Below are 14,332 nucleotides of genomic sequence, written 5' to 3'. Positions count from 1 at the left end.
CTGCCTCATAGTTTTAATTGTTTGTGTATCCAGTTAGTTGATTCCATTAATATATACCAAAGGAGCTTTAAAATCAATTGAGGGTCCTATCCCCTCAAAACACATACGTTTTACAATCATTTATGTAAAAAACTCAGAACCTGGGGAGACAACCGAGCATTAACCGACTAACGTTGGAAAAATTTCTCGCGAACGACAGGCGGGGCAATTTAATTCAGAGGGGGCTGTAGCAACGAAAAAAAATTTTTTCCATGAGTGCAAAAATGCCGACTACGGGGGATTCGACCCCGCGACCTCCTGCGTCCTAGACAGAAGCACTTACCACTCGGCTATCAGATACTGTTCACCGCCTAGCTTACAATCTCTTATGTTTGCGACGCAGACTTAATTTCTAAATTAGAGAATTTTAGGTAAGCAAAAAACCAAGAAGTCAAGCGTGACAAAGTCACTCAAGATGTGAAGTCGATAGGATGTTCTAGAAAACAGCCAAGTTAACTTTTTGTAAAGAAAAGACGGACGTTTATGCCCCCGTTACCGCGCACATGACGTTACGTAGTAAAAGTATGGCGCGTGCGTCTGGCAGGTGCAAATAATATGCATCCACTAAGCTGGGGAACACAAACGGAGAAGGAGCAAAAAGCCACAAGTTTACAATAATTGCTTCCAACTTCGTTCAAGAGCAATTAACATAAAAACTCAGAAATTATTCAGCAGAAAGCAGGAAACGGCTCAAATACTCGTGCAAATTGGACACTAGTATAGTTGAAAAGGGTGTAGTTCAGAGACTGTCAGAAATTCTCAACAAGGCCGTTTAACCATGATTAATAACATCAATTACTACTGCAATTATCGAGTACAGTACAATAAACACAAAAAATGAGTTGAAATTTGACACTTTTCAAGTCGCTATCGTCACAATATCGTCCCTTTCTCCAAATTCAATCATTTGCAAGATCACATCCAATTTGTATAACTATCGAACAAGAAAATTGAAGTATTAAAAACAAACCGACTAAAATCGGTCGAATTGGTCTCGAACGACAGGCGAGCGAATGGTTTTGGTAATATACAGCTTATGTACAGGGAGTCTAAAAGCTGGTAAGGGGTAAATAGTATGTGTGTGCGGGGGATGGAAGGGCGCGGTCCTAGATCGCTCTTTAACCTATGAATATCTGCGTACAGATCCACATTCGACAATGGTCAAGAATCACTTCGACACAATTTCCCGTTTAGCTTTTGAAGGATAAGAACATGGCTTATTTTATCGGATGCCTTTATAAAATCTATGAATGTTGCCATAGTTACGCCATGCACCATGCACGCTAACCGAATGGGTAAGGTAAAGAAATGCATAAATTTTTCCTATTTTCTGAAAGCCAAGAGCTTATCACCAGCAATTACCAGACACGAGTTATTCTGTCGCACTTTACAAAGTTAAAAAAACCATTAGCATCGTGCATGTTTTACCCATTTAACAGGGGGAGCTCACGTGGGCATGAAAAGATCATAAAAAGGACAAATTCCAACTCAGACGGAAAACTTTCAGCTACAAAGCAAATAAACAAAGAACACGGTACGACAGTATTTTTTTTTATTTCTGTCGTTCAAATTTCCCTTTAACCGGCAAGTGTTTGACCTCAACGAGAGAGCGAGGTTCAACAAACGTGCTTTTTATCATTTTCTGCTCAAAAATTTGCCAGAAGCAGGAAATCAGTAAAAAAAAAACGGAAGAGTCAAACCAAGATGTCAAGAACAGCGTAAGCAGAGGATCACAAACTTTGTAAATGACTGCATTAAATGACTTAAAAACAACTCAAACTAATAAAAGTAAAACTTTTTGCAGAAAAATCTATTAAAAACAGATACAAGGGATGTTCGTTAGTCTGTGCCTTATTAGAGCTAGTTTTTACGCCTGCTTTAACCCGATATACTACAGAGGATAATGAAAATGTTAACAGTCACTTTTTACAATAGACAAAGACATAATTAACATGAGTGTCAGGCTAGCAACTGAGATTGGCTCTTGTATACAAAGCAGAAAATTGGATTTATCGTTACTTCATATGGCGTTGGGTTGGCTAACTGATTTCTACGGAAGTCTAAACACGGATATTAAAAAAACAATAGTTGGATTAACTTACGACAAAATTCTCAAAACAGATCAAGATAAAAAAAAGATAAAAATCAGCGGCTAAAAACAAGAAGTGATGCCATCGTGGTCAAATATCGGCAACTTGAGATTTTGGCAATTTACAAAATTCACACTAACTCACATAATTCCAAACGAAGAAAGCTTGCCAATCAAAGAACATAGCCGGCAGATTGCCGGAATAGCTGCGAAAGAATAGACTTGCGTGCCGTGTAATAGAGAGAGACAGATACAGATCTAAATTGAAAATCGACGCCGCTCAAAAAGCTAGGTAAAAAACATTCAGGGATAAATTAATAAAGTTGGTTAAAATTCATTCCTCAGAAGCCTCATATTAGGTACCTTTACTGCACATATGAGTTCCTTTGACCTTAAACTAATTCAAATTAAACTTAAGTTTTAAAGTACAAAAGTCATTTTATTGAGTGAGGTACGTCACGTACGATCAAAATCTAATCACGCAAATGATCTTAAAATCTTTGCTAGAGAGAGAGAGAGAGAGAGAGAGAAATGACGTCACGCGCGCAAACACCGTTAGTGAGAGGCAGAAGTTATTCAGAAAATTTGATTTTTTTCAGCTTTGCTGTGTGAACAAACGTAAAACGAAAAGCGTCAGATGATGAAACAAAAAACATAGCAGGACAAGTCCTGACGAACAATTCAAAGAATTTTCATTGATTAAACAAAAAACTAGACCTAGAACGGACTACGAATGAGTTGGGAAAACCATTTGCAAAAAAAATCATTAAAGAAATAAAAAAGAAAACCAATGTCAAAATGCCGCATGTGAACACCAGCGAGAAATAGAAACCTGGTTCAAACAAGAAACTAGGCCTAGAATGAACTATGAATGGATTGGGGAAACCATTTAGAAAAAAATCCGATCCGAAAAATTGAAGAAACAGTAAAAATCAATGAAATTGCCGCATGTGAAGAGAAAAACCAATAGCGAGAAATATAAATTTGGTTCAAACAAAAAAAAATATGACCTGAATGAACTATGAATGGATTGGGCAAAGCATTTAGAAAAAAACCGCTCCAAAAATTCGAAAAAAGCAGTAAAAATCAAAATGAAATTGCCACATGTGAACAAAAAACCACCAGCGAGAAAGCGAATTTTTGTCCAAACACCGTTTTCTCACTCTACTTTAAAATTAGAGCGAAAAAATTCACGCCGCAAAACCACTCGCTTTTTCGCTCCATTTCCTGTTTCGGCGTGACCAAAATCACTACTCCAATTTTACTTCAAAAATCATGAAAAGATCTTAGAAAAAGACAGCGCCCCGCCCCAATACAATTCAAATTCTTTGAGTTGTAAAAAACCAAGAGCACCGCAATATAGCTCTGCTCAGCTTACAGCTTCGCAGCTATAAAAAGATTTTAAAAGGTTTCAGTAATCCGAACAGGAAAGCATTGAGACTACAACCGCAATACAAAACTTTCCATTACGTAACAAGTATTTAATGATACAAATGTATCAAACGCTATTCGAAACCAATTTCAATGTAACAATTCATGATTAAAAGTCACAAGTTTCTGCAAAACTGGAGATAAGTTTTTCTGCAAATTGCAAACTCAGAGAATTTGATTCCACCATTTATCGCACCAGAAATAAATCAAAAATTATGTTTCAGAAAATCAAAACAAACGCAACCAAATCAGGAACGAAAACCATCACAATTACACAAGAAAATTCTACCAATACTTCTGCAATGGTGTGTCTCCGTTGCAAACAGGGTGGCGTCCTTTTCATTTGCAAATACTGCATGGAGGAACACTGCAAGAAGTGCAAGAAATCTGAAGTGAAAAAGGGATGCGTTTCCTTTCCCCTCAGAAAAAAATTCTGCAAGTGGACAAATTAATGCGCATTTTGCACGCAATAATTTTAGAGTCTAATAAGAGCTGATACTCTTCGTCACAACTAATACAGACTATTGCGTCCATTAAAAAATAGTAATTTTTGACAACTTATCATATTACAATGAAAATTAAAAAGGGGGTTTTGGGGGGAATACAATTTCAACTTGAGATATAATGCTTAAATCTAAAATTTGAGCTATTTATCACCACTATAAGAGACGTTTATCATCATGTTTCTTTATTTAATTGTTTAATTTAGAAACTAAGTAATAAAAGTAATGTAAGCGTAAACCAACATAAGGGTGTAAATTCAAGTATAGATAGATATATTCTACAAGGGGAAAGAAAACGCGTCTATAAAAGGGTGACCCTTGTCCACAGTGCAACGAGGCGAAAGCGATGGTTCTCAAGGCTGAGATGAAACACAGAAAGACAACCCAGAGGGTGCAAATGAAACTGGCTTTAGCTTCCGCCTTTGCAAAATGACCTATCATATTGCCTGACCTTTAATCATTAATAGAATAGTTAGATTTTGAATTGTATAATTATTAATTTACCTTTTCATGGATTGATTTCTAACTCAGATCGCCACATTTCTATTTCTCTATGCCATTTTTTCATATCAAAATGGCCTGAAACATTGCCTATCTTTCAATGAAATAGTTCGATTTGACTTGTATAATTCTGATTCGAAATATGGCGATATACAACAATCTCTTCAGTCTTATTGTGACATTAGAGCATTGAAAGCTAACAAAAAAGGAACAAAGTAACAAATAAAATCCGTCAAGAAAAATGGAAACCAGTCGAAAATCGTATTAGCTCCTTTTAAATTTCAGCATGTAACGTTGACAGCATGTAAAATTTAAGCATAAAAATTTGTTAGACCGAGTAGATAAACCATCAAGTTCATCGTTTCAAAAGCAATTCCATTTAGTTATTTCAATCATTTTAATTACTTTCTCAATTGTGCGCAAATGAACTCCAAGGCTCTTCTGATATTAATTCTGGCACAGTGTTCAAATTTGAACTTCATCAGCATTAAAAGTTTCCAATTCTTTCAGAAATAAAGTAGTAAGTTCATTTATTCCAGCTTCGAAAACAAAATACCCAATGCCCTTCATGCTGAAAAGACGGTGATATTTCAGCAAAAATCAAGCCAGAATTGACAAACAAATGAGATCGAAGAAACAACAAGACGAAATTGTAATGTTATTTATTCCAACCCGTCAAATGATGAACAATTTAAGAACATAGGACAAATCCTAACACAAATCAAACAATTTTCGTTGACTAAATAAAATACTAGACCTAAATTGGACAAAATGGATTGGGAAAACCACTTCAAAAAATCCAATCAAATATTTCTAAAAATAGCAAATATCAAAGTCAAATCGCAGCATGTGAAAAAAAAACCACTAGCGGGAAAGCGCATTTTTGTTCAAACACCGTTTTCTCACTACTTTGAAATTGGAGTGAAAAACAATTCACTTCGCAGAACACTCATTTTTTCCCTCCAATTCCAATTCCGGCGTGACCAAAATCACTTCTCCGATTTGACTTCAAAAATCATGAAAACGGGTTATCAAATCTTTAAAACATAGCAGGACAAGTCCTGACGTACAATTCAAAGAATTGTCATTGACTACACAAATAATGAGACCTAGAAGGGACGATGAGTGAATTGGAAAAACAATTTCTAAAAAAAATCAGATCGAAAAACAGAAAATCATTGTCAAAAGGCCACATAAAAACAAAAAACCAAAAGCGAGAAACAGAAATTTGGTTCAAACAAAAAAATTAGGCCTAGAATGAACTATGAATGGCTTGGGAAAACAATTTAGAAAAAAAATCCGATTCCAAAAATCGATGAAACTCAAAAATCAAAATGAAATTGCCGCATGTGACCAAAAAACCTCTAGCGAGAAAGCGAATTTTTGTTCAAACACCGTTTTCTCACACTACTTTAAATTTAGAGTGAAAAAATTTCACGCCAAAAAACCACTCGCTTTTTCGCTCCACTTCCTGTTTCGGCGCGACAAAAAATACTACTCCAAATTGACTTCAAAAACATCAAAATGTGTGAAAAGATCAAAAACAGAGACAGCGCACCAATACAATTAAAACTCTTTGTATTGTAAAAAAAAAGTAAGGGCAGCACCCCAATACAATTCAAATTCTTTGAATTGTTAAAAGAAAACAGAAAACTACCCCCCATGTCATCTTCAGCAAAGCATTTAAATATCATTAGGCACCCTCTACATCAACTGGGTGGCCAGTAACTGTATAATTTTTGAGGGTCTGCTTGCTTCAAGAATGATTGTAGTGCTCTGTTTTCGGGGAAATAGAAAAGGTTTGTAAAAAATTGTCAAGCTCAAATTATCTCGTGCTCCCAATTATTTATCGGTTTTTGCGGTTTTTAATCTTGAACACACAGCAAATGACATGTGAATTCTTTGTATCATTTTTGAAAAACTCGCTTTTCGTTTTCTCTGTAAAGTAAAAACACAGGACAGGCTAAGAAAGTGCTGTTGTGACAATACTTTTTTCTATTTTGTTCCTAGAAACTTGAGAACAGAAGACAATATTTTATTAAAAAAATTGATAAATGATGCAATAAAATCCAAAAAAATGACAAAAAATTAGGCACAACAAATTCAGGCTATCAGAGGGAACAGAAACTCAAAATGCTTTTGTTTGAAAAACTTCCGTTTTTTGTATAAGCTTTTACCAAGGTCTTTAAAATAGGTACTCAAAACGTGTGGTAATCAAACGAAGACAGATACTACAAGCAGAATAACAGCATAAACATCAACAGGACTATATAAAAATCATTGAACGCAAAGGAAAATAAGCTTAAATTTTCACATTATTAGATACAATAAACAAAAACATTAATTTCAAATAATTGTCAACCAACAGCTGATACGATGTGTCTTTCAGGACTGTCTATTGTAAATCAAGTTGCCCATGGCAATTTGGCGGAAAAAGTTTTCGGAAATATGGTCAAAAAGAGTATAGAATGCCTTGTTCGAGAAATCCGCAATTTCTGAGAAAATTTAAAAACTACTCTGATCTGAATTAACCATAACAATGAAACGCTCACAATTTTTTTGTCAAAATTTAAAAAAAAACCTCGACAAACATCAATTTTGATCTTCCTGTGTAAAATCAAAGATCCACTTCAAATCAGGAAGTTTATTAGATCGAGATATTGACTTCATAGTATATCAAAAATGCTATTAATAAGAATTGCACAATCTGGGCTGACAAATTGTTAAAAACTTCGCCATTGTGTAAAACATTGAATTTTTGTCGTGAAGTTGAATATTTGAAAAAGTTTATTCATCAAACGATTAAATTTTTCAACAGTTTTTCAATGGCCACTATTTACGTTTCTCCCAAAAAGATACTGATATGAACAAAAAATGATATGAAAGTCAAACCCAAATAAAAATTAGTTGGAACAATATTTGATAACATCACCATCACAAGCAAAGGGAGAACTATCAGAGCCTTAGATTCTAGTTTTATTTTAGAACTTAGAATGCGAGCTCTAATTTCGACCGCTTTAGATCAAGTAAACAAATTGAAAAAGTCGTATAGTATTAGAGCTGCTAGAAATGAACGGCTAATTAATCCGGCATATCGACCGCAAACTTTAAAGCGTTAATTACCACTACTTTCAGCACCCTCCACACAAATTAACCAGCGCTTAGGCTAAAGTGTTAATTACCACTATTTTCAGCACCCTCCACACAAATTAACAAGCGCTTAGGCTAACCTTATATTAACATTTGAGAGCCTCAGTCTAAGTCTGGATTATCCAGGACCACTTTTAAATTAGAACAAGAACACAATTTACGTAGGCACCGCAGAGACTGTTCAATTTCCCTGCTCTTGAATTGACATTTGCAACTCAGGGAAACTACTAAGAGCAAGGCAGGTGGGTCAGAAGGAACACAAAAAAATCGCCCACAAAATACAAGGTTATCTAGTTTTAAGAGAAGGTGGAAATCAGCCGCCTACACGGTGATGAAACAGGCCCAAAGGCTACCGCTTTCTAATATTTTTAAAGGAAAAACAATAGGCTTCTTGAGATAAGCAGAGTTAATTCTATCGATTTGTCGGCCAAAAGGAAATCGTTTAACTATGAAGGTGAACATGGTTTTCCGCCCCCGATCGGCCCAATACTTCACTGATAATATTGAGGAAAGAAACGGGACGATTGATTATTGTTCACAAAATACGCTGCAGAAAACAGCCTAGTCTTTTGATAAAAACTTTTGCTATCAAATTCTAGTTTAAACTAGATCAAATATATGTTCGGATTCAAAGTGATTCAAATTGACTCTCCTTTCTAACGAATTAAGACAATTATTAGACACCAACTCAACCAGAGGATCTAAATGTGCCAGAACATTCCGAAACAACTAACAAGCAGCTAAACCCGATTTCACAGGAAATTAGTAAGCATGTATAATTATACTCATCCTTTTGTAAATTAACACTTTCAGCCCCCAATCTTTCAATTGAGATTTATAGCACAAACAGGTCTGAGGCATATATATTTGCCTTCGAATTGTTATATCGTTTGTCAAGCTAGATCGGCATACATAAGAGATATTCCGTATTGTGTGATCTGTAGCAGTCCGACTTAATTTGATAGTCGCTGCCGACAAAATTTCTAAGATCAATTTTATAACACAGATAAAAGCAGGCAATAAATAGCACCTGAAGTTAAAACTTATTTGAATTCAAATAACCTCATTGATGCTCAACTGCATGTTTTGAAGTTTTTCGACCGCTTGCTCATTTCAAATTTATGGGACCAACTATCCCCCGCTAAATAATCCCTCGACTATCCCACCGAAATAATGGCGATGTCTGTTCCAAAATACAGGTTAATTGACCAACTCTAATAGTCTTGTGTTTAGACAAAGTTATCATCATACTAAAATACAAATCAGAATTTAATTGTAAGAGCTGAAAACTTGTAGTCATTTGTGATCAAGTCTGAACAAACTAAACATTATTAACGTAAACTTAGTGATGATGACCCGAAGTGCGATGGAGGTATTTCTCTTCAATATATTTGTTCACATCTTCGGCTTTCACCGGGTCAACTTCACAAACGTCCAAATCTCCACAGCTAACGTAAAGAAACCTTCTGTCCGGAATTTGACTGTACTGAACACGGTTCACAATTGCCCAGCAAATGCCATAGACTCCAATAGCTCCAAAGAAAAGTCTATGCCATTTAGTTTTGTGTATCATTCTGGGATACGCCTCGGGGAAAATGCGCGACAGGACGTTTCGCTTCGCATCAATCACCATCTGAACTATTGGGGTGTACTTTGGTACAAACTGAAAAAAAACAGACCATGTTCAGTTCAATCTTTGAGATATATGCTTAATAAAGTTGGGTTTAAGGCGAGCAATCAACAGTACTGAGAAAAAACTCTTGCCATAATAAAGTGAATCTCGTCCATTTTGGACTCTTTGAACCGTTTATTCTGTGCGGACTCTTTGAATTCGTTTATTCCATTAAATGTTATTATATAGCGCATTATTATGGATATTTGATAATTCAAAAAAAAATAGCAAAACTTAATATTCAACTCTTTTCTAGATTTCAGCGCTTAACAACCAATCTTAATTAGCTAACAGACAAAATCAAGACATATAAACATAGCCGACTAACGTCGGGCGAATTGCTCTCAAACGACCGGCGGGCGGTTGTCAGCACCTAGCCACTGTTTAGTGAGGTTAGCTTTCGCTTGATTGAAGAGGCATGAGGCTAGGGTAATAGACGATATTATCACGCCACATAACAGCCGCTGAAGTCAACAAAAGAGTTAAGGAGAGAGAGAGAGAGAGAGAGAGTGCGAGGTAAAAACGTGAGCGAGAAAGAGAAGGAAAGAAACGCCAACCAACACACACGCACACAGGGAGAAAGAGAGAGAGAGAGCTAGAAATTTTTTCCATGAGATTCTAGCCTTGTTAGTAACTAAATCATAAAAACTGAAAGTGCAAAATTCAAGAAAACTTTCCACATTTCGCAGTGACGAAAATGTTCAAAGAACTTTTTTTGCCTCTGGATTTTTGCCATGTAACCCATCTGCAAGACTTAAAATGCTTCGTTGGCCAGTATTAATCGTTAAACTCAAAAAAGGACTCAAAAACTGCAAATAAAATGACAAAAATTTCAAAAAAAAAATTGAAAAAATCATAAGTTTTATTAAAAAATCGATTAAATTTGTGATATTAAAAAGTTCAAAACTATTCTATCGCAATAAAAATTGTTCAGTAACCTATTATCAAAGCCTATACGAGGTTTCTTGGGGCTGGATGAACTTAGATAATGACAAATTTTGAAAAATTTGAAAATTCAAGTTTTATCCAACAATTGCTAAAAATCGTGATGTTCAAATGTTGAAAAACATTCTATTACCACTAGAAACTATGCAGCAACGTATTATCAAACCCATCAGGAGGTTGTCTGAAGCCTGAGGCTGAAAAATCTTGAATAATGAAAATATATGTCAAAAAATTTTGAAAATATAGCAATTTTTGTCAAAAAAATGCTAAAATTCGTGATGTTTAAATCTTGAAAATGATTCCATCACTTCTAGAAACTACATAGTAACCTATAATTAAACCCTCGAGGAAGTTCCTTGGCTCTTGAGGCTGGATAAACCTAAAAAACGACAAAAACTTTCAAAAACATTGAAAAAATTTGCAAAATTTATCAAAAAAATGCAAAAAATTCGCAGTGTTTAAATGTTGAAACCATTCTATTACCACTAGAAACTATTCAATAACCTATTATCAAATTCTAGATTGGATTCTTTGACACCTAGGGCTGAAAAAACTTAAAAAACTGACAAAAATTTTCAAAAATCTTGAAAAAAATTGTGAAAATTAGTATAAATTTGCGTTTTTAGCTAGCGGTTGTTCGTCAGTAGCTAGCCACGGGTGGGGGGGGGGGGGAAGATAGGGTGCACGGGGGTGCCGATGGGACTGACGACAGTCGGGTGGGGGGGGTGGGGGCAACAGGGCGGTGGGGGGCAATAGTGGGGGGGGGGGGTCAGCAGTGGGGGGGGGGGGGTGGGGGATCTTCAACCTCTAAGAACCGCTGTTCACACCATAAGTATAAGACTCCAAAACTGTTTGAGCTGAAACAGCTAAAAGGCTCTAAGAGCACTTAATGCCCGCTGGGCGCTACCTGTTTATCCCGTTTTTGAGGACGAAAAGTCAAAAGCGTCAGACGAAAAATTGGTCAAGCGAAAAATCGCATTAAAAAAAAAAGACCGACAGGACTAATATAATTGCTACAAACTTCGTTTGAGAGCAATTAAAAAGTAGGTTTTTCTTGAATGTTATACAAAGATCATAGATATTTCAGACTGTTCATACTTAATTTTTTAGTACGACCATGTTATGAAACGAAATAATAAGTAAAATGTGTCGTGAATATATGTATATGTATCCAAAAATTCAAGCCAACCGATGTGTGAGAGGATAATAGGTTAGAAAAAGATCCGAGTGCTAACCTCAATGGGTTCTCGTGGACTCAGAGTCTGTTCCCTTGCAAACCTCCTGTTCCAGTACCTCTCTTCCAATTCCTCTTGGGTCCAACAACCCGGATGGGCAAATGCTTTGGCTGGTTGAAGGTACGTCTTGTCCTCTGGCAGTTTGATGGCTGGTGGTTTCCAGTCTCCCTCGAAGGGGTTGTTGCTCATGACTAGTCTGAAAATTGCAAGTCGATTCATTGTTGCTACCGCCATTGATAACGTTAGTACACTGCTGCATTTTGTTAATGTACATTGTTAGAACCCTAGATGTAATTTGACTAATTATAATATATATATATATCTGTTCCAACCTTCCAAATATATACAAATATATTTCAATTTTGAAAAATTTAAAATTCTTTCAATTAAAACTGTGAGCGAGGTATGTCTGGAGTCAAACGTGAAAGTCGTGACATGTGAAAAAAAAAACGTGATCGAAATATAAAGCCAATTTTAAAAAGGAAAGCCATTTTGAAAATATAAAATAATAGCTGCTGAGAGGCTGACTGGCTATTTGAAAATCACCACAATTCTAAAAAATGAAAAACGCGAATTTTAGCAAAAACGTTGAAAAAATTTGTATAACAACACATCAGAACAATCTGTTTTCACTAAAATCTATCCACTATTCCACCGTAAAGCCATCAAAAATTTAATTGCCATTAATGATTAAAAAATTTTCAAAGACCTTGAATAAATCACTTTTATTTTGTGTTAAAGATTGCATTACCAAAATATGCGAAAAAATATGAACAAAACCGTGAAAAATTATATCATTTCCGGATCCCGAAAATGCCCAGAATGACCTTTTACCTTGAATTTAGGCTTTCTCCGCAGCTTCAGCACTTCAAAAACTACTAAAGCCTGCTTAGGGCCTCTAAGAAATTTAATTCCCACTTTTTGAAAAAAAGGAGAGCTCCTATATAAAAGCCTTTGTGAGAAGTTGATGGCGGCTTTTAAAACTCACAGCTTTAGTTTAAAAATAAGTGGCATTTAAGTCCTTAAGACAAACAAATTTCTACCAAAATCAAATCAATTAATTAAGTTATTCATCATTAGAGAATATCTTTAAAATGATGAAAAAAAATCAACTGAGATGACATACTATCAGAAGTATCGGTCATTGCCTGCGCCTGCCATCTAAAAACATTACAAAATAAAATAACTCAAACAAAAGTGAGCGAAGTCGTATGTGATAAAAATTGACGCTAATGAGAAAAAATAGCAGTCACAGCAGATTTGAAGTGGGCGTTACCAATCAGTCGTAAGAAGAATCTTGGCTGCGAAACAAAAAGTAACAGGACGTGTTGAATTACAATTCACAAAAACTTTCACTTACAAAAACAAAAACTGAGTTTGAAACGTCCAGGAGAGGACATTGAAGACTATTTGCAAAATGCTCGGTTAGAAAACTGGAATCTATTCTGTTCCCCCCCCCCCCCCCCAGTGTTTTTATGACCCCCAGTTACAAATTATATGTTGTTATATTATATGCCTGGGGTTCATAAGAGATTTATGCTCACTAAGCCGGGGGGGGGGGGGCAAAACAGAATAAATCCGAAAACTGAAAGCAATAGTGATATAAGAACTTTCCTTGCCACACGTCAACAAAGGAAATCTCTACTCTTAAGTAAACAGAATTTCAGTTGTTTTGTTATTTTCGCCTCTTTATGGGGCAACTAAAATCACCACAAAAACTCTAATTGACTACGAAGATATTCAATTGTTAAAGTCGAGCGAATGGTTCTCAAACGACCCGCGAGAGGTTAGCTTTGGTAGTACCCAGCTGGGTCATCGATGCTAGGATTGGGGGGGGGGGATGGGCGGAGTGGGAGAGGCGGGTCAAGTGATAGGGGTATGGTTGACAGGGCCGGATGAAAGGGAGTCCAAAACCACCAAGTGGAGGAGGGGATGTGTTGGGGGGTGCGAGTGAGAGGGGGTGGGGGTCAAACTTTTAGGATTAGAAACCACCCTTCACACCAAGAAGTTGTCTCCAAAACAAATTTGGTGAATTGCATAGTGTAGGAAGCCGAAAGGGTCTAAGAGAACTTAAAGTTCTCTTAGAACTACCTGTTTATCCCGTTTTTAAGAACGACAGTCAAATTGGTCAGAAGAAAAATCAATTCTATGAACGGACAGCGCCCAATACAATTTTTATTCTTTGATTTGTAAACGATTTCCGAGTTAAGTCATCCCTGATCAAAAACTAATTGAAAGGAACCTGAAATCTCAGGCTAAAATTTTATCAAAAGAGGACAGCATTCAATTCAGTTGCAGAATGGTAGAAAAAATGAATTCAATAATAGCTTCAGCGATTACTACATAGCCATTAATATTCCCTACTTTAACAAAATTCCTTAAAAAAACTTAGCTTTAAAATTCTTCTTTAGAAACGATTGCAAATGATGACACCCACATGTCTTCCTCGGAATACATCGATCGGTAGAAACTGACTGAACAAAAAACCGGCCTAGCATTTAAGTTCCTTTCTTCACTGCATGAGATGAGAAAAAATGAAACTCACCTGCTTAAATCACAAAAATCACACTTCGTTTGACGTATTTATTTTTATGAATAATTATGTACAGTATGAAGATATCCATAAATAATAACACTTTGTGACTCAAATTATTGTACATCAGCATCAAATCAAAAAGGAACAATGACTAAAATCAAAATATAAAAAGTATAAACTAACTCAATAAGGCATCGCATGGTCGTACATTGTTGCGTTAAACTTTATGCA

The 14,332-nt window shown here is 35.8% G+C and overlaps 1 protein-coding gene across 1 annotated transcript; it reads right to left on the bottom strand.

Annotated features, from left to right (window-relative positions):
- Positions 1 to 8,895: 8,895 nt before the first annotated feature.
- Positions 8,896 to 11,821, bottom strand: LOC142349005 (uncharacterized). The gene is made up of 2 exons (XM_075400403.1): positions 11,566 to 11,821; positions 8,896 to 9,376 (listed from the first exon to the last, which is right to left on the bottom strand). The coding sequence occupies exons 1-2, from the start codon at positions 11,797 to 11,799 to the stop codon at positions 9,056 to 9,058; spliced, it is 555 nt and encodes a 184-aa protein (XP_075256518.1). The 5' UTR covers positions 11,800 to 11,821; the 3' UTR covers positions 8,896 to 9,055.
- Between the last annotated feature and the right edge of the window lie 2,511 nt (positions 11,822 to 14,332).

This window comes from Convolutriloba macropyga, chromosome 11 (genome assembly GCF_964194025.1).
Source record: "Convolutriloba macropyga chromosome 11, txConMacr16.3, whole genome shotgun sequence".
In the NCBI taxonomy this organism is placed as follows: domain Eukaryota; kingdom Metazoa; phylum Xenacoelomorpha; order Acoela; family Convolutidae; genus Convolutriloba; species Convolutriloba macropyga.
The sequence above is the reverse complement of the archived record's forward strand: the minus strand, read 5'-3'. Positions and strand labels throughout refer to the sequence as shown.